Raw genomic sequence first — 24,926 nt, forward strand, 5'->3', positions numbered from 1 at the left:
ACGTGGATTGATGCACCCAAACAAGAATTTTTTGCTCAATTAGCCACCCTGACGGACGTTTTTGACAGAAATGAGCCCCTCCCGAACGAAATGTCAAAAATGGCTTGACGGAAAGCACATATAGCAACACGTGGCTTTTTCTCCAATGGCATTGGCGGAAAGGTCTTTCCGCCTTTGGGATTGGCTGAAGGGGGGCAAAAGCGCTTCCCAGCACACAGAATCAAATGCACAAAACACTGCTACAGTACATTCCGCCAATGGCATTGACGGAAAGGCCACGTGCCGCTTTGTGTGCTTTCCGTCAAGCTAGTTTTGTCAATAATGTTTGAAGGTGGCCATTTTTGACAAAAGGGCGGCCACTGCTGCAAAAAATTCCCGAAAATGGTGATCTCAGTTCATCATTGTTTGCTGCTTCCTTTTCGTGCTAAAAATAGTTCGATCGTAATTAATATCATACTTGAACTACTTTTCTAAGATCTCTTCTCTCCTTCTGCGACATTCAATACACTGCTTGTTGGGATCTTGGTGAAGTTTCTCATGTTTCACTACATTATTAAGTGTTGACATAAATTATCTACTAGTCTTTTCTATCAGTTTGGATTTTTGGTTGAGATGAGTAACGGATGCAATTCAATAGTAAAAACTAAGGAATGTAAAAAAGAAAGAGAGTACTCCGTATACGACATGGAACATTCTCAGTTGACACAAACTTTCGCTATACTAGATTCTCACATCGCTCTCGTCCCCGGTCAGAAGAGTGCAGCCTAACAGAGGCTTATAAATAAAGAATAGAAAAAAGAAAAGAGAAAAAGAGTAGCACAAGGCTCCAAGCAACAAAAACCCAAAGAATTTCTCGTGGGCAAAAACCCAAACAACTTTTTCTATGTGCCTTCCCCACGCACACTCCCTTCCGTCCTGCTCAAGTCGCGTTTGAATCATTCCATATTTTCCATTCCTCCATTCGATTCGGTTCAACCTCCTCTCCCCGAAGGCACCCAAACCCTAGGGACCCGGGGGCGAAGCCAGCCAGACAGCCAGCCATGGGGTGCGCGCAGGGCAAGTGCTGCGGCGGCGGAGGAGAAGGAGTCGCGGAACGAGAAGGAGTAGGCGGCGTGCCTGGTGGAGGGCGCGGCGGCGGCGGCGCTACCACCCTCGGGCGCGCGGCGGTGCCGGGGGCGGGGCTGGTGCTGGAGTACGCGACGCTGGCGGTGGACGGGCTGTACCCGGACGCGCCGGGGCGGGAGTCGCAGGACGCGCACCTCGTGGCCACGCGCTTCGCGGGTGACCCCGATCTCCACCTCTTCGCCGTCTTCGACGGCCACGGCGCCTGCGGGGCCGCCTGCGCGCAGTTCGCGCGCGAGGCGCTCCCGCGGCTCCTCCTCCTCCCCCGCCTCGCGGCGGACCCCGCGGGCGCGTTCCGGGAGGCCATGACGGCGGCCAACGAGGAGATGCACGCGGCGGGGGGCGTGGACGACTCCATGAGCGGGACCACCGCCGTGGCGGCGCTGGTGGCCGGGGGCGCGCTCCACGTGGCCAACGTCGGGGACTCGCGCGCCGTGGCCGGGGTCTGGCGCGACGGGCGCGTCGCGGCGGAGGAGCTGTCCTGGGACCAGACGCCGTTCCGCGCCGACGAGCGCGCGCGCGTCAAGGCGTGCGGGGCGAGGGTCATGTCGGTCGAGCAGGTGGAGGGCGTGCGCGACCCGGACGCCGAGGGCTGGCTCGCCGACGAGGGGGACCCGCCCCGCGTGTGGGCACGCGACGGGCTCTACCCCGGCACGGCCTTCACCCGCAGCCTCGGCGACCTCGCCGCTGAGGGGGTTGGGGTCATCGCCGAGCCTGAGGTGAAGAGCGTGGAGATCACTCCAGCCCACCTGTTCTTCGTCGTCGCCAGTGATGGGGTGTTCGAGTTCCTCTCCAGCCAGGAAGTCGTTGACATGGTGACGCTTTTCCCTCTCTTCTCTAATTTCCTTGCCCATTTGAACTCGATCCATTTTGGAGTTAGTAATCGAATGACTCCCAAGAGCAAAATCAGTCATACGTATTTGTATAGTTCTTATCATGGATTCTAATTCCAACAGTAGCACACATGCTTCGTTTTTTTTACTTTTCAAGGGAGCAGATATTGGTTGCAGCTACTATGGGGGTTGTGGAAATTTATCGCTTCTATATTTTCCTTGTGCTGGTACTGTAAACTAGCTGCAAGATGCTTAGCTTGTATATGAGCTAATACGTTTAGCGGCATTTGAGGTGAAGCTTCTGAATCATCAGGATTGGGAACAATAAATGATGTTTCGTTATTGTGGCAATCTTAGCAGTAAATTTATATGATACATCGTACATTTACGAGTTTATAGGCTTCATCGAGTTTGTCTGAACTGTGAATATATTGAAGTCCAATTGGAGGATGACCTTTACTTGATATGATCAAGGAAAGGGAAAAATTGTTCCCCTTACAAGTATGACGTCTCTCATGAGATTATCATTCACTTGTTAGTTGGAAGGGTGGACCATGGAATGTTAAGCATGTGATTCTGCAGTTAAATCTGTAGACTGTAGTTAGAGAAGATAAGAATGCTTGTTAAGACGAAGATAAGATGCATACATAGTAATAAGTGCAGTGGAATATTCTGGGTGGTGGATGTTCGTATGATATTCTGGTAAGCCTGCATGCTGGATACCTAAACTTTCACGTATAAGGATGTGGACATTCAAATGATTTCAGCAATTTACAGATTATTGTGGAATCTTATTGAAGAGTGGAAACAGTTTGAATATCTCGTATACAGAAACCGGATAAACGTACAGTGTGTGATCCGGTTAGCACCTTTGTAGTGTTAGTTTTTAAATTTTGTCGGATAACACAGTTAAGCGCCAGAATTTGAACCATGGTTTCGGTTAAAATAGCAATTCGAAATTTTCCACATGTTTCTATGTCAGGTGATGAACTTGGTGTTGAGACTCTAGGAATCTAGTATTAAGAATGGAGATCGGTGGTTATTACTTACTAACAACTAACAATTAATACACTATTTACTCCTGGGGTCATAATTGGTCAACCTTCGCATGCAGGAATCAAAAGCAAATGGTCCTGGATATCAGATTTTTAATCCATTTGTTCTTGCGTACCAAAAGAATGTCATCATTCTAGTATCTTTGTTCAGAAAGCTGGAAGTGTAGCACGGTGTAATGATTATGAAACGGTCAGGATTTTGAGGTTGATTGATGTTGCCATTATGAAAGCTATCACTCTGAATAAAGTTCTGCAGAAGTGGAGGTGCCTTTACTGAGTAATAGATGAATAGTCGACTAATATCTGAGCTGTAATGGCAAATTGACTAATTCCTAGTGTGACCAGCAAAAAGAGGGATAAGATAGGTAAATGACAGTGAGAACATGATAATACAGACTGGTTGGTCATAATTATTATAATACTTTCCTAAAAGTACTGCAGCTGAAAAAAAGGTATATTGGCCATTTTATTGGTCTCAGAACTGACAAGTCACTTCAGAACCGACTGCTGATTGCTGGAACAACAGTGCTGTGCATGCATGTTGTCAATTCTATTCTCTTTTGATAACATGATCTAGAGTTCTTAATCGGATGGTCCCCCCAGTTAACCCTCTCTTTTCCTTCCCACCACTTTCCATAACCAATTGCTGGGAGTACTGTGTGTACCTTAGGAAACCAGGCTGGTAACAGCTGTTCTGTTTTCCAGGTTCTTTGTTGTACTTCCTCCGTCCAACAAAATATGTCTCAAGTTTGTCAAAATTTGGATGTATCTAGACATGACTTAGTGTATAGATGCATTCAAATTTAGTCAAAATTGAGACATCTTTTGTTGGACGGAGGGAGTACATGATTCTCTGCTTGTGTGCAACCGTGCATCTACATGAGGTGCATAAATGTGCAAGTTTGTTACATATGCCAATTCTGGGGTGGTCAAAATCTGGTAGTTGTATTTAGATGTTGGCATCTTCTTGTTTCCTTTATGCTATATTAGGTACCACTCAAAGTCTTCTACTCCCTTCGATCCATATTAATTGTCGAAATATTACATGTATCTAGACACTTTTTAGGCATAGATACATCCATATTTGAGCAAATTTGAGACAATTAATATGGATCAGAGGGAGTAGTAAAAATCTCATGTTATATGTAGCTTTGCTTGCTAGGGTTTGTCTGTGGTGTTCTCTGGATCCATGTCGTAATACTAAACTTTTTTTATCTGGATTCCTACAGGTGGCTATGCACAAAGATCCCCGAGATGCCTGTTCAGCAATCGCTGCAGAGTCATACAAACTATGGCTGGAACATGAAAACAGGACAGATGATATAACAATAATAATTGTGCATATACGGGATGCTGAAAATGTAGGTGCACAATACCTTAAATTATGTACGCATAATATTACAATTATTCTGCAGCTGCAGAAATTTATTTATGTTTCTTCCAAAATTTACTTAGTCAGGTCCTGCAGGGAGTGACAAAGCTAACTACAGCGGCACGGGAGCGCCGATAGCATTGCACACGGTACAATCAGGGCTACCTACATTTGTACCGTCAGAAGTATATCACCTTAACGGAGGTGCTGCTACGGAACTACCGCAATCCTCTTCTGGCTCTCCATCGGAACGACGTCTCTCCTGTGTTGCTCCTTCACCTACACACCTTTTGTTAGGAGGTGATAAAGCATCAGAAGCATCCAGGCCAACACAAACTGAGAGAGCTGTGCACATGGTACAATCAGAGCTACCTGTATTTGTACCGTCAGAAACATATCACCTGAGCGGAGGTGCAGCTACTGAACTACAGCCATCGTCTTCTGGCTCTCCATCAGAACGATGCCTCTCCTCCACTGCTCCTTCATCTCCACACCTTTTGTTCAGAGGCAGTAAATCATCAGAAGTATTCAAGCCGACACAAACCGAGAGAGCTGCACCGCAAGCAGTGGAAGCTTGACTTCAAAGTGAGGTAATGTCACCAATCGTCGGACTGATGAATGGAGTAAATGCAAACAAGCTCATATGAGTTCACCCATTTCATTGCAGCCCTTTAACATAAATCTCACAAAGGAAGCAGCAGCCCGACCAATCGTCACCCTACGTAAGGTCTTGCCTAATATACTTTCCGTTTGTCGGATTTCCTGAGCAATTCGTTTAAAATGGCTGTTGTCATTTGCAGGTGACCTCGTCAGCCGCGGATGTCATGCTGGCTAACAGTGCTTGTTCTGCACCGGTCCCAAGGCTCGGTGCCGTTGCTCGTGTTTTCTTAGAGCGACTGCTGGCTGACAACACAGAAGGTTCTGACCCAAACAGGGCAGTTTAACTGTGGATTGATTGGCTTTTCAACATGTGGCGATCGAGCGCCGCTAAGCGTTTGGTCCAGGATGGAGTTCAGTTTACTTGTATTATTTCTTAACTATACTATATTATTACAAGATATTAATAAGTTGATGCTTGCCGTAATATGGTGTGGCCTGCAGTGAAGTGCAGCTGCCACAACGAACATTTGACGCTTTCTTTTACCGATAGGAGGGGTTCTTTTTTAGTTGAATATCAGCTGCTTTTTAGTGTTTACTGAACAAACACGTTTGCTTTACATGCTTATGGTTGGCAGATTCCATCTCCACAAGAGAGTAATAATTATCCGTCTTGATGGCACCACTTTGACCACAAACTTCGATTGTAATTACTCCATTTCACAAAAGTTGGCGTATTTTGTTTCGTTAAGACAAAACTTTGACCAATGAAAACTCTATTGATATGTGTTTTTCCATACATGAAATTTATATCAATGGATTCGTCTTTAAAAGTTTTTGCTAACGATCATGGTTTCGTATCATATAATATTAATAGAGTAATTCTTGGTCAAAGGCTTGTCTTAACGAAACAAAATACGCCAACTTTTGTGAAATTGAGGGAGTATTTGTATGTCGTAAACTATTTTCCTGAATATATTATGCATACAATTCGAAAGCGTAAATATTTTCAGGAGTTAAAGTAGGAACTTGGTTGAAATCCATTGTATAAACTACCGGTGACATGAGAATGCAGAAGATGTCTCAAACTGACATCCTGTAACACCATTCCAGATTGCAATGGGGACGAAACCTGTCAGGTAGTGGTTGCCCAAACCCATCCCCGTGACCCTGAATCCAAACCCGTACCCATCCCTGTCCCTGGTCATGGGTTTCAAAATTTTGCCAGCCCCGTCCCCGCCGGGTTTTTCATCCCCGTCTAGGAACCCGAACCCGTTTTTCTACACAGCCAAAATAGCAGCAATAACATTAAAGAAAAACAATATAATTTATAATTCACACATAACAACATAACAACAGCAACATGACAACATCGTTTAATAAGATGACAGCATATAGTTCTCACAAAATGGGAGGCATGAAGGAGTGGGCAGTGCCGCGCCGCGGAGAGAGCACGCGGTGGCAGGCTGGCAGATAGAATGGGGATTCGGGGAGGGATTTAGAGTTAGAAGTGTTATATATGTGGGGGTTTGGGTAGATACATGGGTTGTGTTGGGCCATTTAATGAGCTATCTGAAAATTTCCGCGAGTTTCATGTGTACCGGGTTTGGGGAGTGCTGCACCGGGTCTGAACCCGTGAAACCCGCTGGGTTTCACTTTTGACCCATGAGCAAACCCGCGGTGATTGCATTTGACCCAAACCCGTCCCCTATTGAGGTAAAAACCCGCGGGTTTTCGGGTTTTAGGGCCCATTGCCATCTTGAAACACCGTGGCATTCATGTGAGAAAAAAATGCTCGCATGACCTGGCAAATATATATTTTTCACATGATGATATTGTTACAGGTTACAGGCAAAATGGTCTTCTAAAATGTCTCGTAGCAACTCAGAAGTATAGGAAGAGCCTCTCGTCGATCCTGGCCTGCAGCTTAGTGCACTGAGCCTCTAACTTGGCAAGCTCGTCATCCCACTCAGGTGGCACCAAATCTCTGGGCTCCACTCTTCTTGGTATGTTGCTCATGTCGACGGTAGCTCCATCCACCAGGTTCACGTCACCGTTGATGCGGGCTGGCGGTTGAGGTTCCTCTCGTACTGGAGTGGCCGGCTGCAGAGGCGGAGATCTCACCGGTGGCACACTGAAAGCATCGAGATCACAGCTGACCTCAATGATCTCGTCTAACGAGAGGCCAGATGACACATCAGGCATCATGTCATGATCGTCCAATATGGACACCTCATCTGTAGTGACATTGTTGGCAGCGACACCGTGTTCTGTTACACCATTAGAATCAACCGCAGGATCCTGGTAGAGATGCTGACTCAGGACATAAGCTTCCGAGAACTCTCCGGTAGAGAGCCTCGCTAGCCTCCAGTTGAAAATCCGCCGGAAGATGGTGATCCACTTGGGCACAAGGTAGTGATATGAGTCACGGAACTCAAGACCAACACCTTTCTGCACCATAATCTTCGCCTCAGCAACCGCCTGAGCTCCATTTAACAACCGAGTTGAATGAGTCAGATATTCGGTCAAGCACTCCTCAAGAAACAACTTCTGATCCTGAATCTGGCTGCCCATGTAAGAGCCTTGTTTCAGCCAAGACAAGTCATGACTGAACTCAGGAAGTTTGCAGCTCTTCACGTTTTCAATGAGTGGCTGGATTCTTGATGGCAATGACCATCCAACGCTAGGCAAGAATTTTTCTGTGAAAATCCTCTCACTGCTTGATCTCTCCAGAAGATCAATTTCAAGAGCTGGCCATTGATTAGGATTTGTGTATGCTGCAGCCAAAATCTCTTCTGCAAGCTGACTGATAGCATTGTTGAATACTGAGATGCAATGCTCAGGACCAACTTCAGATGCTACACGGCTGTGAAGCACCTCAAGTGATGGGTTCAAGCAATTCAGAAGTAACTCATGGGTCTTCACGAGGATGACATCAGGATATAGAGGATAACTGTTTGCCATCCACTTTAAGCCCTCACGCAGCTTGTCATCGTCAAAGAAACCATTGGGATAACCTTCTGTGCAGCCTCCAGCTAGAAAAACAACCAAGGATGATGCAATTTTTCCTTCGCTCAGACCACTGAGGCCAAGCTTGTCAATGACATTTTGTGACGCACAATCATACCCATCATTATATGTGTCACCACTCAAAATGAGAAGAGGGAGACTGGATTGAGCAGGTACGGAGGCTATCAGACTGCCAAATCGTGCTCTCTGCATTTCCCACGGAATGCTTTCGGATACCACAAATACTATACAGTTTGTGCTGTTAGCAATGTCGTTACCAATTACTTGTTGGTCACTGGCCCTAACAATCGATAGGCAGCACTTACTTGGAGAACTGGCCCACATTCTCCAAATTGAGAGGTCTGCTGAAGTCAAAAGTAATCCACCATCATCATTTTCAGAACCCATGAGTTTTTTGAGTACCCATTTTGAGGCAAAATAGTTGCTCTGAGATTCCATGGCACCTGGTGGAACAAGTACCAGCATCTTCCAGCAGAGGCATCTAGCATCAGGTTTCCTTTCAATTAAAATGGGGCCAGTCAACTCTGAGACATTTAGTCGTGACCAGGATCTCTGTTGTCTTGTATATCTCTCTTTAAAAGCATGGCCAATGTCTAATTCGTGGACTGCATGCTTTGGTACCTTCATTGTAGAGAAGTAACATATTATCATGATCTCACAAAACTTGAAATAAATTACAGAAAACAACAAGCCTTCAAATAAATATGGCATGTCTATCGTAAACTCACCACTGCAGTTTGGTGAACTGGTGGTCCAAGTGACAGAGAATTCAATGCTGCAATAGCAAAAGCATTTTTCTGCTCTCTCAGAAATCTCTTATCAACAGCACGCTGCCTCCACTTCCTGTAAAATCACGGTAGGAGACAAAGGTTTGGTAGCTACATTGAAGAATTACTGACATCGATCAAGGATTAAAAATACTAACCTCAGTATCATCTTCAGCCTTTCATCAGAAATTCTTTTCTTAGGGGAGACAGTAATTGGTAACGAGTCATCTGTTCTCTTATTAATCTGGTGATCTGCATGCCCCTCATGACCAGGCAAAGGGGATCTTGTAGGCCACCCAAGTTCTATTGGATTGGCTTCACGGCATGTTGTATTTCCCTCATCTAAATCTGTCCCACTGCCAGAACCATGTGATCTGAACTCATCTTCCTTTTCATGCATATGGAAATAATCTGTGGGTACACTATCTGGAAGAGGATGTGAAACAATGGTTTCTGCCAAAGCATCAACATGTTGAGTGTACGCTTCTGACCACGGCACGCTAGTTTGTTCTTTTGAGAACTCTACAAAACCACCATTATTGTCTTCAGGTATTAAAGTATCAGGCACCTTGGTCTTGCCTTTTGCTTTCGGTGAAGCTATTCTTTGGTCATCCATCCATCCTGCATGCAAGAATGCGTGCTTGCTACTACGTGGAGAATCGGTACTAGGAAAAGTTAGAACAGTCTCCTTTCTACCAGCAGTTGGAGAAATAGGACTTGAATGTCCCGAACTGAATTGTTGGTTGGCAGCTTTTGGAGAAAATGGACTAAAACGCGGTGAGGTAATTTGTCCGCTGGAAGTGGGAGAAGCAGACCCAGATAACGACGAACCAAACCCTCTTTTGGAATTAACAGGAACCTCAAGTGCAGACTTTGGTGGAACAAGTTCTCTTTTGCTAGCTGGGGGAGTAAACCGATCAGAATATGGTGCAACAGTCAATTTTTGGCTAGTGGGAGCACAAACTGGACCAGAAGAAACATCATCTATGACTCTCTGTGATTTCTTTGAGCGCACAAGTTCAGAACAGCCAGATGGAAAATCATTCTCACTGTTAAGAAAAGGCCCTTCTTTCACTAGGTACGGTTCTTCATACTGCCTAGATCCAAAACCATGGTACTCCAAGAGACTTTCAACGTCCTCATCCTGAAAAAGTATAAGGCAAGAGATAATATCGTTTTTACCATATTGAATCAACGACAGTCAGTAAGAGAACACTTACCTCCATTGCAAGCCACTCCACAACGTGTGAAATAGGAATGCCTTGGTTAATCTGTAGACCACTGTGCAGGGAAGCCAGTGCTTGCCTTCTTAGCTGGGTAGAAGAGAACTTATTTTAATCTTTACAAAGGTGTGAACTGAACAAATGAACAATAGTAGATGGAAACTAACAGTACAATGGAAATTGAACATATAAAATTGGAATAAAAAATTATATATCTAAGAATGGAAAATCATAAGTCATAGTTTAGGAGAAGAAGAAATATGGTCTATGGTCAAACAGGTAACCCACAATTCCTAAAGTGTACCATTGTTGCGCCATGGCTTGAAGAGGATCAGGGTATGTGGTATGTGAAGTTAGACAATAGACTGGCATGAGAGGAAAGGATGGTGCAGCAGTTGTTAAGGAGGAGGCTTAGGAAGAGGTAGAAATAAGAGCCCGATTTGTTTCCAATTAATAGGGGTGAAGTTAATTGACAGCAATGTAACCTTCCAGATGATGCAAGAGAGAAATCTCACATAGCTGCTATCCCTCAATCCCTCTAGTTATCTCATCCTAATGTATGCCTTTATATGCCCTTCTAATACCACAATGGGCCAATACCCTTTATATCATCCCGCCTGGACACTATATTAGCTGCCATTAGGTTCATGACATGTGGATCAACCATTGTTTTCAGAAAACCATCATCAGTGACTCCTCATAACAAAAGTATATTTTATCCAATGCAGAACATCTTAAAGCTTTAAAGAAGTGCGACCCTGGACAGGAAGAATCAGTCAATGGTGAATCCATAAATTTTACAGTGTGGGATCAATTATCAATGCAAAATCTTTGTACATTTATGTGGAGTTCTGGAATTATATGTAAACTATAACAAGTATAAGGGTCCTTTGATCCCACAGCTTCCCCTGGCCTTTTTTTTTCGAACCACAGCTTCCCCTAGCTGGTTAGCTATGACTCAAAGTCCAATATAATGGAACCACATCAAAAAATAGGTTGATTGATTTTATACTACCAAGAGACTTTGCCTGGTGAAGAACTAACAGAAGGTCTTAACAACTACAACGACAGATTATCAGCTATCAATTCTGGTAACACAAGGAAACTATAAGAGTTTTCATTATAGTATTACAAGGCTACCATTACACGATAGGCAGCACAAACACACAATGGAGAACAAGAAAATATATGAGCCTGTTTGAAACAAATAATTTCAGTAAAATTGCACAAAAGTGAATATCCTTTGACCAACAATGGTACTACCTTTGCAAAGTGCGCATGCATCAAACAAGCCTGCAAATATGTTGCTTTCCTTGCAAGCCGGAAGAAGGAAATGTAATTCCCCATTCTGCATGCTCTGAATTGCATAACAAAGGCTGGTGTTAAGTCAAACAAAAGTTAGTACAAACCGGAGAAATGCAAATATCCAAGATGGCATGGGTTACCTTGCAACTTCTCTTGCAAACAAGATGTCTGGACTGCCTCTCATTTCACGAGACATCTTAGCAAGGTCCAGAGATAATTCAGCAGGTTCCACCTAATTCGGATGTACGTAGAATTCAGCTTTACATCAAAAGACAACTAGGTCCACTAAATTTAACTCACCTTATAACCAGGATGCTTGTCTAACTTGAGCAGTGCATAATAACCCCGAAACTCTTTTTCTGTTGAGAAGAGCACACCCTTTCTCCTGTGGTCATCATACATTTGAAATAGCTCAACTGATGTTTTATTCATCTGCTCGATGTTGAGGTGTGCATCAAAACCCTCTGAAAAACCTTCTCCCTTATTGTACTCACATAACTCATGCATTGCTACAATGTGGAGCCTTATCTGGACAGAAAGGAAAAGATGGCTCCAGATGAAACTTTCTGAGAATTAAGGATATTCAAAGAAAGAAACATGTATGGGCAGTTGGACAAAGAGACAAAAATGCAAATACCATTTGCTCAAGCATAGAAATAGCCTCTTGATTAAAGAAATGTTGCATTCTAAGATCCATTCTTATCGCTCGCATCCTATCCCACAAGAAGTTGTATAGGCCCAAGAAACTGTCATCGTATGTGTGATCCAGCAAACTAAGAAGGTATTCCATGGTCTTCTGCAGGACTGGCAGAGGCCTGATCAAGTCTGCATCTCTCTCAGCAGTCCTATTATACTGTATCAATCAGATAATAACTTCTGTCATGCTTCCTGTTATACGTGATGAGAAATAACTTCAGATAGAATCCTGTCGTGGTGCCAGGTGATAATAAGGTAAACATCATCTACCTTTTTAACAGCAAGAAGCTCCGTAGTTTGGTTTCTGTCTCCACCTAACCTTTCGTACCTATCGAGATCTCCCTTTCTCTCGCGTTCCGCCCTTTCAGGTTCTACAAAACAAACAATGCATACACATTTGTAAGTGCTTTTTTTTTACGAAAAGAAACATACATATTCAAGAGGAAATGATAATGACAAAAATAAGATTGTGCAGAAATAAGTGGTATGATCTAGAGCAGGAATCACCTGGGCACATATCAGAACAAAGCCCAAGAATTGCAGCTAACCCTGAGGGGTCCATGTCGGCCAAAGTACTATCATTTGATCTGACTGGAACTTTCCCCGTTGAAGAGGTTTGTTTCTGTTTGTCTGCTTTTGCATGATCATTGATATTTTCAACTGGCCTGCTTAATTCAACATTGAAACGAGCCAAACGCTTGGCTTTTGCCTGTTTTTCTCTACAGTATATGTTAGATGAGTCAATAACAACAGGTAGCATATTTGATGGAAATAAAGGGATCTGCTGTATAGTGAAGCTCAACTGTAAGTACCTCTCAAGTTCAGTTGAAGAGATAACGTAATCGTCGTCACTAACATCCAGAGGAGGGGTCACGCTCCTTTTGTTAGAACTAAGAATCGAGGGCTTCGGTGGAGAAACAGCAGGTGTGTTATGTTCATTTGAATGACTATCTGAAGGACGAAACATCTGATACGGTGGTGAACGCACATCACCAATGCGTGATTGTGTTTGACTTCCAACCCTGGCAAGGGATGCAACTGTTAAACGCTAGAAGTTAAGAACTGGCAGGCACAGTAATGGACCAGTTCATTTATTAACACTCCTAGGGATAAATATATACTCCCTCCGTTCCATTATTCTTGTCGAAATATTACATGTATCTAGACGCTTTTTAGGAATAGATACATCCATTTTTGGGCAAATTTGAGACAAGAATTATGGAACGAAGGGAGTAGATCGTAGGGCATTGTGCTCTTACCGACTATAATTTATTTTAACCATCATTGTTACCATCTGTTACCAACACTAACATAATGACCAAAACTGACAATCTGCAGAACAAAATCAGGCAAAAGTACTACCTCTGGGTATCAGAATGTGAACGAAGCTTCTGGGCTGCACCATTACTGCCAAAACCTACCGGTGCTAACCCAATACTGTCTCTAATATCTGAAGGTGGCGATTTGAGCATATTTGTGAATTCTGATGAAGGAGCTCTCATCCTTTTGGAGGTTTCAACATTTGCATCATCAAACAAGGTATCTGTATAGTCTATCAGTCTGGAAAGAAAATGGGAGGAAAATGCTTTCTGAATTAGCCACAAGTCAACTGTAACAAAACTGAGTAAGCCATTTAAGATAGTCAGATTTCAGACTGCTAGAATTAGCTTTACAGGAAACCATGTGACAAAAACTAGTCATTATCTTGCTTCAAACAAAATTAGCACAGAAGGTTAGTACATGCTGATGAGGGTTTCCGCATTAAGAAGCTCAAAGAAAACACAAGTTGCTTAATATTCCTTAAACAAGTGTAAAAGCTACGACGAAAATAAAATATCCAAGAAGTGTGTAGAGAAGAGATTTTCTCAAAGTAACCGTGCTATATTCTTTGTTTAGTTTAGCAACATGACTGTCTACTTTCCCTCCAGGATACTTGTTCAAAATCAAAGCAGCAGCTTTATTTATATAGAAAATAAGATAAATAAGAAATAACAATTTATACAGCAAATATAGAAAACAATCACACCATAGAGAAATGACAATAAGTAGATAGTAATACCTTCTAGGATTTGCACCAGTACCATGACGAGCTCCAGCACCATCAATATCCTGATATGATGAAGTAGGTGACCTAGACCTTTTTGAAATGCTATGATCGATTGTTCGACTTTGAAAAGGAGCAGAGAATCTACTGAAGAAGAATAAAAACAAAACACATTAAATTACAAAGGCATAAGCACATAAACACCAACACAAGCACACATGCACAAGCAACGGCATTAAGCAAAAAAAATAACAGCGCTCTAGATAACAAATGTGACCACAACAGCAATTTTGTTTTCATTCGATTGAGTATTAAATTACAGTGTGAAAGTTGGTTCAAACAATTGCTAATGTTCTTTTGAATAGGAAGAGCATCCCGGCAGAGGGAAGATGTCACTCCCATGTGAAACTACCAGCATCAGAAGGTTCTCCGATTTGATATACCACCCTATGTCTAGTACAAACTTCAATATGGCTCGCAAGACAAGCACAGTGACAATTCTAGTCTAGAAAGGATTTTCCCTTGCTCGACTAAAATACACACCAAAGATTACTACTGAAATAAAGAGTATACTGTCTGAATAACTACTGACGCACACCCACAAAATGAAGAATTACAAATAGGAGGATGTTCAGATCAAAATGTGGCAGTTTCTAACAATTCTAGTCCACAGCACCTTTGGAGTTGCATATGTTCATTCATGTCTTGTTGAGGCATAACTGATGGTGTTGGATTATCATAATGAGTGACGTCACCAGGCACTGATGGAGAAGATACACTCGTCCCTGAGGCAGGACGGAACCTGCCACCAGGGACTAAACGGTTGCTATTCAAAAGAGGAGAGGAAGCTGCTGCAGCATTGTTAAAAGGAGGCTGGTTCTGGATTTCAAACTTGGAAGGTGATAGATTAGGCCTGAAATATCAGCAAAAACAGGGGGGTAAGCAGCATAGAGTGACATTTATTACTGAAAATACTAATTTGAGCTCACTAATCAGTACAACGACTCTATTATGAGATGTAGTAGCAAGACAATAATAGAACCCAAAATATAACTTGCTGGAAATTTAACTCACTTGTGCACATGATCACGAGGCTCGGCACTCTGCGCAAGAGGATAATTTTGGGGACTTGATGCAGTTCTAAACTTGCTGGTAATGTCCAATGGTGGCGATCTTGCTGTTTTTCCAATCTCTGGCGGACGCGTCCTCATTTGCTCTGAAGGTTGCACACTTCCATTTCCAAACAATGGGTCTGCATAGTTTACCAACCTATCAATGGAAAACACATTAGGTTTTGAAACCAAGATAGCTTTGCCCACAAGGCTAGTGTAAGTTTGTAACAAACTCCAGGAAGACACCGACTGAACTCGCACATAAAAAAAGTTTTACTCCAACCTACATAACCATATGTCTATCTATGTAGGGTGCTCCGGAGAAAGGATGACATGTCAAGCAGGCCTGGGATAAGATCCACTGCACACCATGTTACATGTTCCAACAATAGATGGCAATCGGTGTCATTTTTCATTTAAGAACTGGCAGTGATTAAAATATATTTGTTCTTCTGACCTAATGATTTCTAAACAACAGCATTAGTCTTCAGCAGAAAGTGAAGAATTCATTGCAAAATTTTCACAAGATTGCATGGTACAGATCAATGATCATAAACATTAACACAAACTATCACATCTCCCATTTTGTTTGAGCTTCAGCATTTGAAAATGACAGTAAATCTCCTGGCAAAGATTGCAGAATTCATTGCATGGTACCGAGTACTGACCATACACAGATTATCCCATCTCCCATATTGTTTGGGCTACAGCATTTGGACAACAACATTAAAATGTGCAGCAAAAACCACGAATAAGCTTTAAAGGAGGACTGGCTACCAAATTTCAAGCTATACCTTTGATTCAAGCCTACGCGCAAATTATTCACACCATGGATACAAATGTATAACAGAGACCAGAATTTACGTGACATCCTTTACGAATGCAGTAGCTTGACGAGACATGCATCACAAGCAGTTTACCTTCTTTGTCCCATACCATTATTGTCGTCTGCAGGAGAACCCACGTACTGCTTTGAGGGTGGGGATCTGCTCCTTGAGGAAATAACAGGATGCATGGGCCTGCTTACTGATGGTGCAGTTAATCTACAAAGAATGGGAACACCGAAAAAATTCCATCAACTACATAGCATGAGAATTGCAGGTTTTCAACTACAATAACCATATCCTGATCTATATGAGTCACTTGGTATGCAAGAACCAGTATGCACAAGTCATGACAATTAACCAGAAGGTTTCTCTGTGCCATGCCAAGATTTCCAATTATCAACTTCTAACAGGCCACATGGTAGAAACTAGATCACTAGATTGCGGTGACCAACAAATGTTCGCATGCCAAAATGTACCCGTTCAGATAAAAAAAACCGTATCCGCACAAGTAACTATCTTCAATGGGGATTTCATTAATCTACATAATGACCACACAGGAGGACGAACTTTGGGAGAAATATAGCTCTGCAAAACCCAAACATTGTGATTCCGATTTTACGCTACTACATGGTACAGGGCTATTTTACTCTGTACTTGCAGTTACATGGATACAACAGCAAGTAGAGAAACCTGATCCCTAGCCATTCAGCTCGATAGCAGAACTCTAAAACAACAGAAACCACTTGGGGCAGGGAGGGTGGGAGATGGGGAGCGCAAAACGTCACCTCGGCTGGAGCTGGGGATGCCGAGCGACGTGGCGAGCGGTAGCGGCGGACGTGCCTGGAACGGTGGCAGCAACAGAGCTCGGGAACCGCGAGGGGCCGGGAGCTGTCGCCGCCGGGCGTGCGGGAGGTACGGGGGCAGGCGGAGTAAAGCCAGGGCGAGGGCTGGCGGCCACCCCGGGGAAGTGGGGGCGCGCACTCGGGAAGCGCGAGGCGGCGGCGGCAGCACCGACAGGGGCTACGGGGCGATCCGAGGGGAACTGGACGGGGGCTGGCGGCGCTGCAGGAGAGGGCGCGGCGGCGGAGCCGGTGCCAGTGCCAGTGCCAGTGCCGAAGGCGAAGGGGGCGGAGCCCAGGCCGCGTTTGAGGGGCCCCGCGTCGCGGCCGAAGCCGGACGCCTCCATCGGCGCCGCCTGGAGGAGCGAGCACTGAACCCTAGCCGGCGGCGCCTCCTCGCCGGCGTGGAAGGAGGAGGTGGGGTTTGAATTGGGGGAAGAGATCGGAGGGGAGCCGCCGAGTCGGAGCTGGGCTAAGAGGTACTGACTCGTGGGGCCGGATCGTCAGGCGAAACTTTCTCCCGAACTGAGAGCTTCTGTGAGTTGTGTCTGAAGCAGATCTTCGCCGTTTGTGCGTAATCGAACGGTCGAACTAATTTGGGTTACGTCGCACACCGACGCGAGTAACATGGGCCGTCCATTTTTAGTACAGAGAGCGTAAAAGGAGAAACGATAACGGGCCTGCTATTCTCACATTACGGCCTAGCAAAATTCGTGGGCCCTACGTGCAGGCGTGACAGAGCGGGCCGGCCAGTCGAACCTTACTTGACCTTAACAAGATTCTTCAAGGAAAAAGAGTTGACTTTCTTTAAAAAAGGGAAAAAGAGTTGACCTGAATATCATCCATGCGCACTACTCTACTCTGCTGCCATCTTGATCAGAATTCAGAACTACTCCACGTAAATTATCCACTGAATTTCCCTCTTGTTCCTTTCTGTCCCCGATCGAGTGGTGGTGGTTTGCCGGTGCGATCGCCTGTGACGACGGACGGCGTCGGTGCGGCGGTGGGCCGGCGGGGGCCTTGTCTGTACCTGTACGCGGTGACTCTTACGGTGGGTCCGGTGATAAAGTACGTGTCACTTGCTCCGCTAGCTTTTAGGTGCCTCTCCTCTTCTTCACGTGCTCGCCTCGTCGACGGCGGCCCCTGGCTAGCTATCACCGTGTCTTCTTTCCCTTGTTATGTACCGGATGCACGCATCATACATCTCACCGTGCATGCATGGCGATTATGTCGATCGAGCCCGGTTTGTTCTTTCGTTTTCTCTCTTTCTCTTTTTCCCCCGGCCGGCCCGTGAAACTTTTCCTGATCGACGACATCATCGTGATTTCAGACCTACCTGCTACTAGTAGCTAGTTTCTTTGCCCTTTTCGATCTGTACGTGATACGTGAAAGAAGAAGCTCATGGCACCATGATTGATCCTTTCGATCGATCGGTCCGTGTGTGAGCAGGCAGGGGGACAGTCTCATCCACACGCCTTTGTCTCGAAACCAAGCTCTATAGACAAATCGATCGAATCCATCCTGGAAAGCGAGGCTGGGTTTTCACTACACGATTACTGCTACTCCCTTGAGCTTTAGCGATGTTCAGGAGTATCGTAAGACTTGGTATCCAGTCCAGGCGGGGTTCAGGAATAGTGCGTGACAACGCGGCTGCATTTGCGATGTTCAGGAGTATAAACTAAACTATAAGCCGGATATAGATAATACAGTACTACTTCTACTTTGGTCTGGGAAAAGATCGGGCATGCACACGGTTACACCTACCGCTCATGCAAAGTTGCAGGCCGGCCTGGCAGACAAGAAGAGCATGCGTCCTGCTCCTCCGCGGCTGCTTGCAACAGAAAACGGAGGCAGGTGAGGTCAACCCCGGCCAGGAGAAAGCAGGAATCAACGCTAGTACACTTTCCAGAGAAGGAAACATCGCGTACACTCGACTAGTATTATACCTTAGCCATGAACGTTCCATGCTGTTGCGTGCACATATTTTTTTCATTTTTTGAAAAAGAGAGGTTTGAAAAGTGTTTCTCCAATTCATATTAATTGTTGATATATTACATATGGATCGGACGGAGTAAAATACTGCATTTCCAATTACTCCAGTATACTAACGATAAAGTGGCAGTATATCCCGGATATCCAGTAGTATTTCAGAGAGTAATTAAGCACTGTTCAGCTGTCAGTCGTGTCACCATCTTTCACTGTTCAGCCGTGACCTCGGCCAACGGCAGCAGTTCACTGCCCCGGCCGGCCACTTACAAAATGCACACAGAGTGAGATCACGCATAAAACTGTATAGCTACTCCAATAGACCGGATTAATTAATTAACTACTGCTGGTACTCCGTACCAGTAATATTCCCCTCACGAACCACTCTCACTCACTCCACTCCACTCCGGTGTCAACGTCACATCGCCTAACCGCTTCCTCCACTGCACAAGATCTGCACAAACGAAAGAGGTTCCTTCGTACTCATGCTGGTCCAACGAGACGGACAATCAAGGCACTGGTCATCCATGTACGTATGTATGTATCTACACGGTTTTGATTCGCACGTAGCGTGCGTAGCGTACTCGCCCGTGATATTCCATGGCAGCGGCACGGCCTGATCGAGTCGCCGGCCGGGAGTGGTTAATTTTGCGATCCACTTTTAATTCCTGGCCCGTGGAAGTGGTTGCGTTTAGCCGAAGAGAGCAGGCAGCCGGGAGGCCCGGGACCCCCCCGGTCGCCAGCAGCTTCCTGAGACTGCAGTAAACCAGGGCCCATGGCCATGTCCTGGATTTCTGGTTCGTTTCTTTTTCCGGCCGTCCTCTGCTTCCTCTACGTGTTCCATGTGGTGCATTATACTGCTACCACTACGACGACGATCCTGTACTTACTCCTTCCGTTCTAAACTTCTTGTTTCAAATTTTCCCAAAAATGAATGTATCTATTACTAAAAAGTATCTAGATACATGTGATATTTCGACAAACAATATGGAACGGAGGGAGTAAATGATAGGAATACTGCATCTTTTTCTTTACTTTTTGCCGTGGTGCTTTTTTTTGGGACTCGCTTGGGCTTAGTCGACTATGTAGTACTAGCTAGCAATTGATTGATTTTTTTATAGTTATTTCTACCCGATTATACTCACCCCGCTGGCTGCTTTTTTTTTCTTTTGAGTTTGTGTGTTCTCCTGACTTTGTAGGCTTGCTAGGACATAGGCAATATTATAAAATTCTCATGCAACTAAAATAATCATAAAACCATTGTGCAATTTAAATTTCTTGCAAAAGAGAAAATTTATAGCAGGAAAAATTACAGACAATTCTAAAATTTGCACGTGAAATTTTATGCGATATTCTAATTGCACATGAAATTTTCTGCACGATTCTAAAAATTGCACGCGAAGTTTTGTGCGTGATTCTAAAAATTGCACGTGAAGTTTTATAAGCGATTCTAATTGCACTTGAAATTTTGTGTACGATTCTAAAAATTGCATGTGAAATTTTGTGTGCGGTCCTAAAATTGCATGTGAAAATTTATGCGCTATTCTAATAAATTGAAGAAAGGAAAAGCTGAAAAATTAAAATCTTACATAAATCTGCCAAGATGAAGATTTGAACCTTCCATCTCTGTCTGGAAAACAAAAGCACATTATCAATGCAACAACATGACTTTGTTGTCTATAGAGGGACGCGGCCTTATTTATTCAAAAAAAACTCTGCGCTGTCTTCCTGCACCACGAATCTTTGATGTCTGATCCAACGTCTCACAAGCATCGACTGAGAAAAGCTAATTCTCAGGCTACTGCTCCCTGGCCAATTCGTTTTTTTATTGAGTGCTACGTACGTACGTACGTGGTGTTCCGGTGCGGTTGGACGGCCGTAGGGGATGCAGAGATACCGTCGAGAAGAGGGCCAGGTTGGTAGGTGTATTGCTACTAACTAGGTACAAGAAAACGACGAGCCAACACATCTCACTCGTGACCAGGTCGATCGAAACCGCCTACGTACTGATAAGATACGAATACAACAATGGCGAATCCACATGTTTCAACAGCAGGTCAGCAGCTAAAGATTACTTGCCAGTAGAAAATTAGAGCTGTCCGTAGGAGAAGCTGAAAGCCGTCGCCGTCGCGCGCCTTGCCCGTGTCGCCAGGCGCGTCCCGGCATCCCGTGGAGTCAGTAAGCAGCGATAGGAGTAGTATATTACGCTACGCCAGAGCCAGAGCAACGGGGCTGGCTGGTTTTCGTGATCCCGTCGTCCGTCCGTCGTTTGCCAAGTCTCGCCCTGACGTGGTAGGACGCTCCGGGAACGCGAGCGCGAGGCCGAGGCGCGGCGTGGGATGCTCGTGGCCGCGCTGAGGCACATGCTGCGCCGCGTCCTCGCCGGCCTCCGCTCCCTGCACCCGCGCCCGCGGAGACGCCGCCACGGCCCCAACGCCGGCGCCTCCGGAGCGGCGGCGTCGTCGTCCAAGGGGCCGCGCGTCACCGTGCGCCGCCTCGGCAGCAACAAGGCCGCCACCGCGGACGCGTCGACGCCCCCGGGGCCGGGCGAGGCGCGGGCTGCTGCGGCGGTGACCATCCGCGTGGCCACGTTCAACGCGGCGCTCTTCTCCATGGCGCCCGCCGTGGCCGCCGCGTCCCCTAAACCCGTCCCCGAAGCCGATGCCGATGCCGCCGCGCGCCGCAGCGGCACGGGCGCGCGGCGGCCCAAGGGGATCCTGAAGGCGCAGGCGAGCCTCCTATCCCGGACCCCAAGCAAGGCGCGCGTGTCCATCAACATCCAGGACAACGAGATCTCCCTCGACCGCAGCGGCAAGCTGCTGGGCACCGCCGCCATGAGAGGCAGCAGCAGCAAGAAGCTTCGGCAGCAGCACGGCTTGAGCTTCAGCGGCAGGCAGGGGCATCAGCAGGATTCGACCGTGGGGCGTCTGGATTCCGGCAGGAGGAGGAGCGTGGAGGAGGTGCTGCGGGAGGCCGGGGCGGACGTGATCGCGCTGCAGAACGTGCGGGCGGAGGAAGGGAGCGGGATGCGGCCGCTGTCGGAGCTAGCGGCGGCGCTGGGGATGGGGTACGCGTTCGCCGAGAGCTGGGCGCCCGAGTACGGCAACGCCGTGCTCTCCCGCTGGCCCATCACGCGCTGGAAGGCGCTCCGCGTCGCCGACCCCTCCGACCTCCGGTCAGTAAAACTAACTAACTGAGCAAGTAATTCCTTTGGATTCTCTCGTTCTGCAACTGCGCGGTTCACGAAGAAGATTTGGAGTTTGCGTCGTCGTGTCGTGGTCTGTGAATGTGACTTACAACGGCAAGCCGGTAGTACGCGCGTACGGCGTCTGTGTGGCTGCCCGACCGGGGCTCGTGGCGCCGGCGGGCCATGGAGGACGGTGCGGCGACTGTTGCCGGACAGTAGCCCGGGCACGGGCACGGCGGGCTGTGGTAGCTTAGCTCGTGTCCTTTTATCCCCTGTTTTAGCATGGAGTCATGGAGTGCGTACGTACTGCCGGTAGAGCTAGCTAGCTACTGGTTTTGGCTCGACCGTGGTTGGTTCGTCGGTGCATGCGCGCGTGCGGCGTTTATCGTTTCGCCGTATCGCACGGCGGCGTTGGATCACCCCATTCTTGTTACTTTTATACTACGGAGTGGTAGGGTTTTACAGGATTTCTGTACTTTTTTTTTTGCTAGAGTCACTTGAAATTTTGAATGATCACAGGAATGATAGTGCAAGTACTTTTTTTTGCCAGGATATAGTACAAGTACTTCTAGCTTCCCTGTGACCAAATTTGACAGGAATTTCGACATCCACTTCAAATATCTTCTTACTTATTACTGGCTCAAAATCGCCACGGCTTTTTCCACGTTTCAGCGAAACGTATTCCCCGTGCATCTATGCATTTTCTCCGTGTTTCGCAACTATACATTCCACGCTTGCGTGCAATTCTTATCAAATTCCCGGTTCTTCATGTTCTTCCAGTTTTTTTACGGTCCTAAACAATCTCTTCGCGGATCTTTGGGATTCCAGACAACATAAGCATATCTTAACCAGGCATAAAATTATTCCCGAGCTGACCCATGTCTTGTGCCTAAAGTGGTAGTACCAGTAGGCAGTAGGCACCGGGGCTTTACCTGCCACGAGCGAGTCAACCCGACCCCCCACGTACGATATCCGACAAGCATCAAAGATGCTTCGGGAGTAAGTATGGCGCACATCTCGCTGATGAGTAATTCAGCTACTACTACACTAACTATCCACTCAAGTGTTAATTTAGCGCTAAAAAACACGGATTAGGTGAACCGGCTCCGTTCCATGGGCGGCAAACACCGGCCGTGTCTTCATACAGCTTTAAACGCTTAGCCAGCTGCTATGATGGATCAATCAAAATGATCAATTTGATGCCCGGCCAAGTTTAGGTTAGGACCACGAAATCTGGAAGACGGCCGGCCATGGATGAATGAATGTCTGTCTGATGATTGATGGATGAATATGGATTGATTTGATTGCAGGAACGTGCTCCGGGCGACGATCGAGGTGCCGAATGCAGGGCCGGTGAACATCCACTGCACGCAGCTGGACCACCTGGACGAGAGCTGGCGGATGAAGCAGGTGGACGCCATGCTCCGCTCCGCCGACGGGCCCCACATCCTCGCCGGCGGCCTCAACGCCCTCGACGCCACCGACTACTCCCCCCACCGCTGGGCCGACATCGTCAAGGTACACTACATCAAGCCAGAAGGACCTGTGATATACTCTCTCCGTTCCTAAATATGAAATGTCCTGTCATTACCCTAAGTCAAAATTCTTAAATTTTTATCAAATTTATATTTGACAAGTTTTGCAATAATTCCGTTTTAATGTGAAGTACTACGAGGAGATCGGCAAGCCGACGCCCAAGGCGGAGGTGATGAGGTACCTCAAGGGGAAACAGTACGTGGACGCCAAGGACTTCGCCGGGGAATGCGAGGCCGTCGTGGTCGTGGCCAAAGGCCAAGGTAAAATGAGATCGATCACATGCCCTCCATTTGCTGTTTACTTCGATACTGAACTTCACACTGAAACTGGATCCAGATGTGCAAGGGACGTGCAAGTACGGCACGAGGGTGGACTACATCCTGGCGTCGCCAGGCTCGCCTTACAAGTTCGTGCCGGGGTCCTACACGGTCGTCTCCTCCAAGGGGACCTCCGACCACCACATCGTCCGGGTCGACGTGGCGGTACCGGAGGTCCGAGAAGGCGGCGCCGAGACCGCCGGCGGGATCAAGGGTCGGAAGAAGAAGCAGAGGGTGGTGGTCAAGATGAGCAGCAAGAAGGGGTTGAGGAAAGGGATATGGTCGCGCGGCAGCTAAAATGAATGATGATCCTTCTGTCTGTGTTTTTTTGTTCTATACGTCATTGTTTTGCCGTTTGTTGGTTAGCTTTTCAAATGTGTATACGGCCGGCTAGCGGCAAGTGGGTGAATTGGTGTTGAAGGATTGTGATGTATAAGGAGTAACCAGGAAGAGGAAGCAATGTGTTTATTTGATCTGGCTTCCGTTTCTGTTGGTCTTTGTTGTTTGTTATCCTTCAGGGATGGCTTCCATCGGGTGGAGGGTCTCTGTTGCCCAGATCGCTGCATCAAAACTGGTTGCCGTGAAACAGAAGTGATTTGGATAGGCAGCAGTAACTTATACTCGGTCTCATCTCAAAATAAATAATATTAAATTTACTCTACAAACCTGCAAAAAATTTAGAAGAAATCACATAGTAGGTCTTTTTGCATCTCAGCATTTGTTTTGAGGGAACTTTTTTTTTTGACAGGGCTTGTTTTTGTTTCTAAGATCTGTCTCTGCCCTCGCCAGGTAGCTTGATTTCAGACATTTTCTGGATACAGCCAATGAGCTCATGAAGTTCCTCTTAAAACAAAACCCAATTGATAAGGTCTACTATTCCAGAGGTATTATGTCTGATGCTGATAGCTCAAAGGTCACAACTACTGAATTGATACGGTCCACTGTACCGGCTGATGTATACAGGGGGTATGCCCAGCCGTACTATACATAATCACAAGGTTTAAATCATGTAATCATACGTTGATATCCCAACCACCATGGGTCATTCATGCATGCCCAACAATAGATCAGCTGGAAC

At 46.1% G+C, this 24,926-nt stretch overlaps 3 protein-coding genes across 8 annotated transcripts; 2 read left to right on the forward strand and 1 right to left on the reverse strand.

Annotated features, from left to right (window-relative positions):
* Nucleotides 1-817: 817 nt before the first annotated feature.
* Nucleotides 818-5,661, forward strand: LOC100838664 (probable protein phosphatase 2C 65). 4 transcript variants are annotated; one of them, XR_731516.3, is made up of 5 exons: nucleotides 818-1,937; nucleotides 4,240-4,371; nucleotides 4,466-4,972; nucleotides 5,050-5,109; nucleotides 5,183-5,661. XR_731516.3 is itself a non-coding variant. In XM_003562515.4 (3 exons), the coding sequence occupies exons 1-3, from the start codon at nucleotides 1,041-1,043 to the stop codon at nucleotides 4,518-4,520; spliced, it is 1,080 nt and encodes a 359-aa protein (XP_003562563.1). In that variant the 5' UTR covers nucleotides 818-1,040; the 3' UTR covers nucleotides 4,521-4,664. The 4 variants fall into 4 exon arrangements, 2 of the variants coding, with proteins under 2 accessions (XP_003562563.1, XP_010234722.1); XR_731518.3 differs by having other exon boundaries at nucleotides 5,050-5,104; XM_003562515.4 differs by lacking the exons at nucleotides 5,050-5,109; nucleotides 5,183-5,661 and having other exon boundaries at nucleotides 4,470-4,664.
* A 1,097-nt stretch (nucleotides 5,662-6,758) lies between these two features.
* LOC100838342 (SAC3 family protein B) lies at nucleotides 6,759-17,272 on the reverse strand. Of its 3 annotated transcripts, none has more exons than XM_010236413.3 (17): nucleotides 16,769-17,272; nucleotides 16,077-16,199; nucleotides 15,119-15,313; nucleotides 14,721-14,957; nucleotides 14,060-14,188; nucleotides 13,363-13,560; nucleotides 12,813-13,022; nucleotides 12,508-12,719; nucleotides 12,271-12,371; nucleotides 11,942-12,157; nucleotides 11,605-11,832; nucleotides 11,445-11,536; nucleotides 11,263-11,356; nucleotides 9,997-10,089; nucleotides 8,935-9,920; nucleotides 8,738-8,852; nucleotides 6,759-8,630 (listed from the first exon to the last, which is right to left on the reverse strand). In XM_010236413.3, exons 1-17 carry the CDS (start codon nucleotides 17,167-17,169, stop codon nucleotides 6,864-6,866), a joined length of 5,397 nt encoding a protein of 1,798 aa, XP_010234715.1. In that variant the 5' UTR covers nucleotides 17,170-17,272; the 3' UTR covers nucleotides 6,759-6,863. The 3 variants fall into 3 exon arrangements, with proteins under 3 accessions (XP_010234715.1, XP_010234712.1, XP_014752394.1); XM_010236410.3 differs by having other exon boundaries at nucleotides 14,060-14,191; XM_014896908.2 differs by lacking the exon at nucleotides 16,769-17,272 and having other exon boundaries at nucleotides 14,060-14,191; nucleotides 16,093-16,199.
* Nucleotides 17,273-20,848: 3,576 nt separating this feature from the next.
* On the forward strand, nucleotides 20,849-24,330 carry LOC100838950. The gene is made up of 4 exons (XM_003559835.4): nucleotides 20,849-21,983; nucleotides 23,306-23,513; nucleotides 23,662-23,791; nucleotides 23,868-24,330. The coding sequence occupies exons 1-4, from the start codon at nucleotides 21,148-21,150 to the stop codon at nucleotides 24,143-24,145; spliced, it is 1,452 nt and encodes a 483-aa protein (XP_003559883.2). The 5' UTR covers nucleotides 20,849-21,147; the 3' UTR covers nucleotides 24,146-24,330.
* The last annotated feature ends 596 nt before the right edge of the window (nucleotides 24,331-24,926 follow it).

This window comes from Brachypodium distachyon, chromosome 1 (genome assembly GCF_000005505.3).
Source record: "Brachypodium distachyon strain Bd21 chromosome 1, Brachypodium_distachyon_v3.0, whole genome shotgun sequence".
In the NCBI taxonomy this organism is placed as follows: domain Eukaryota; kingdom Viridiplantae; phylum Streptophyta; class Magnoliopsida; order Poales; family Poaceae; genus Brachypodium; species Brachypodium distachyon.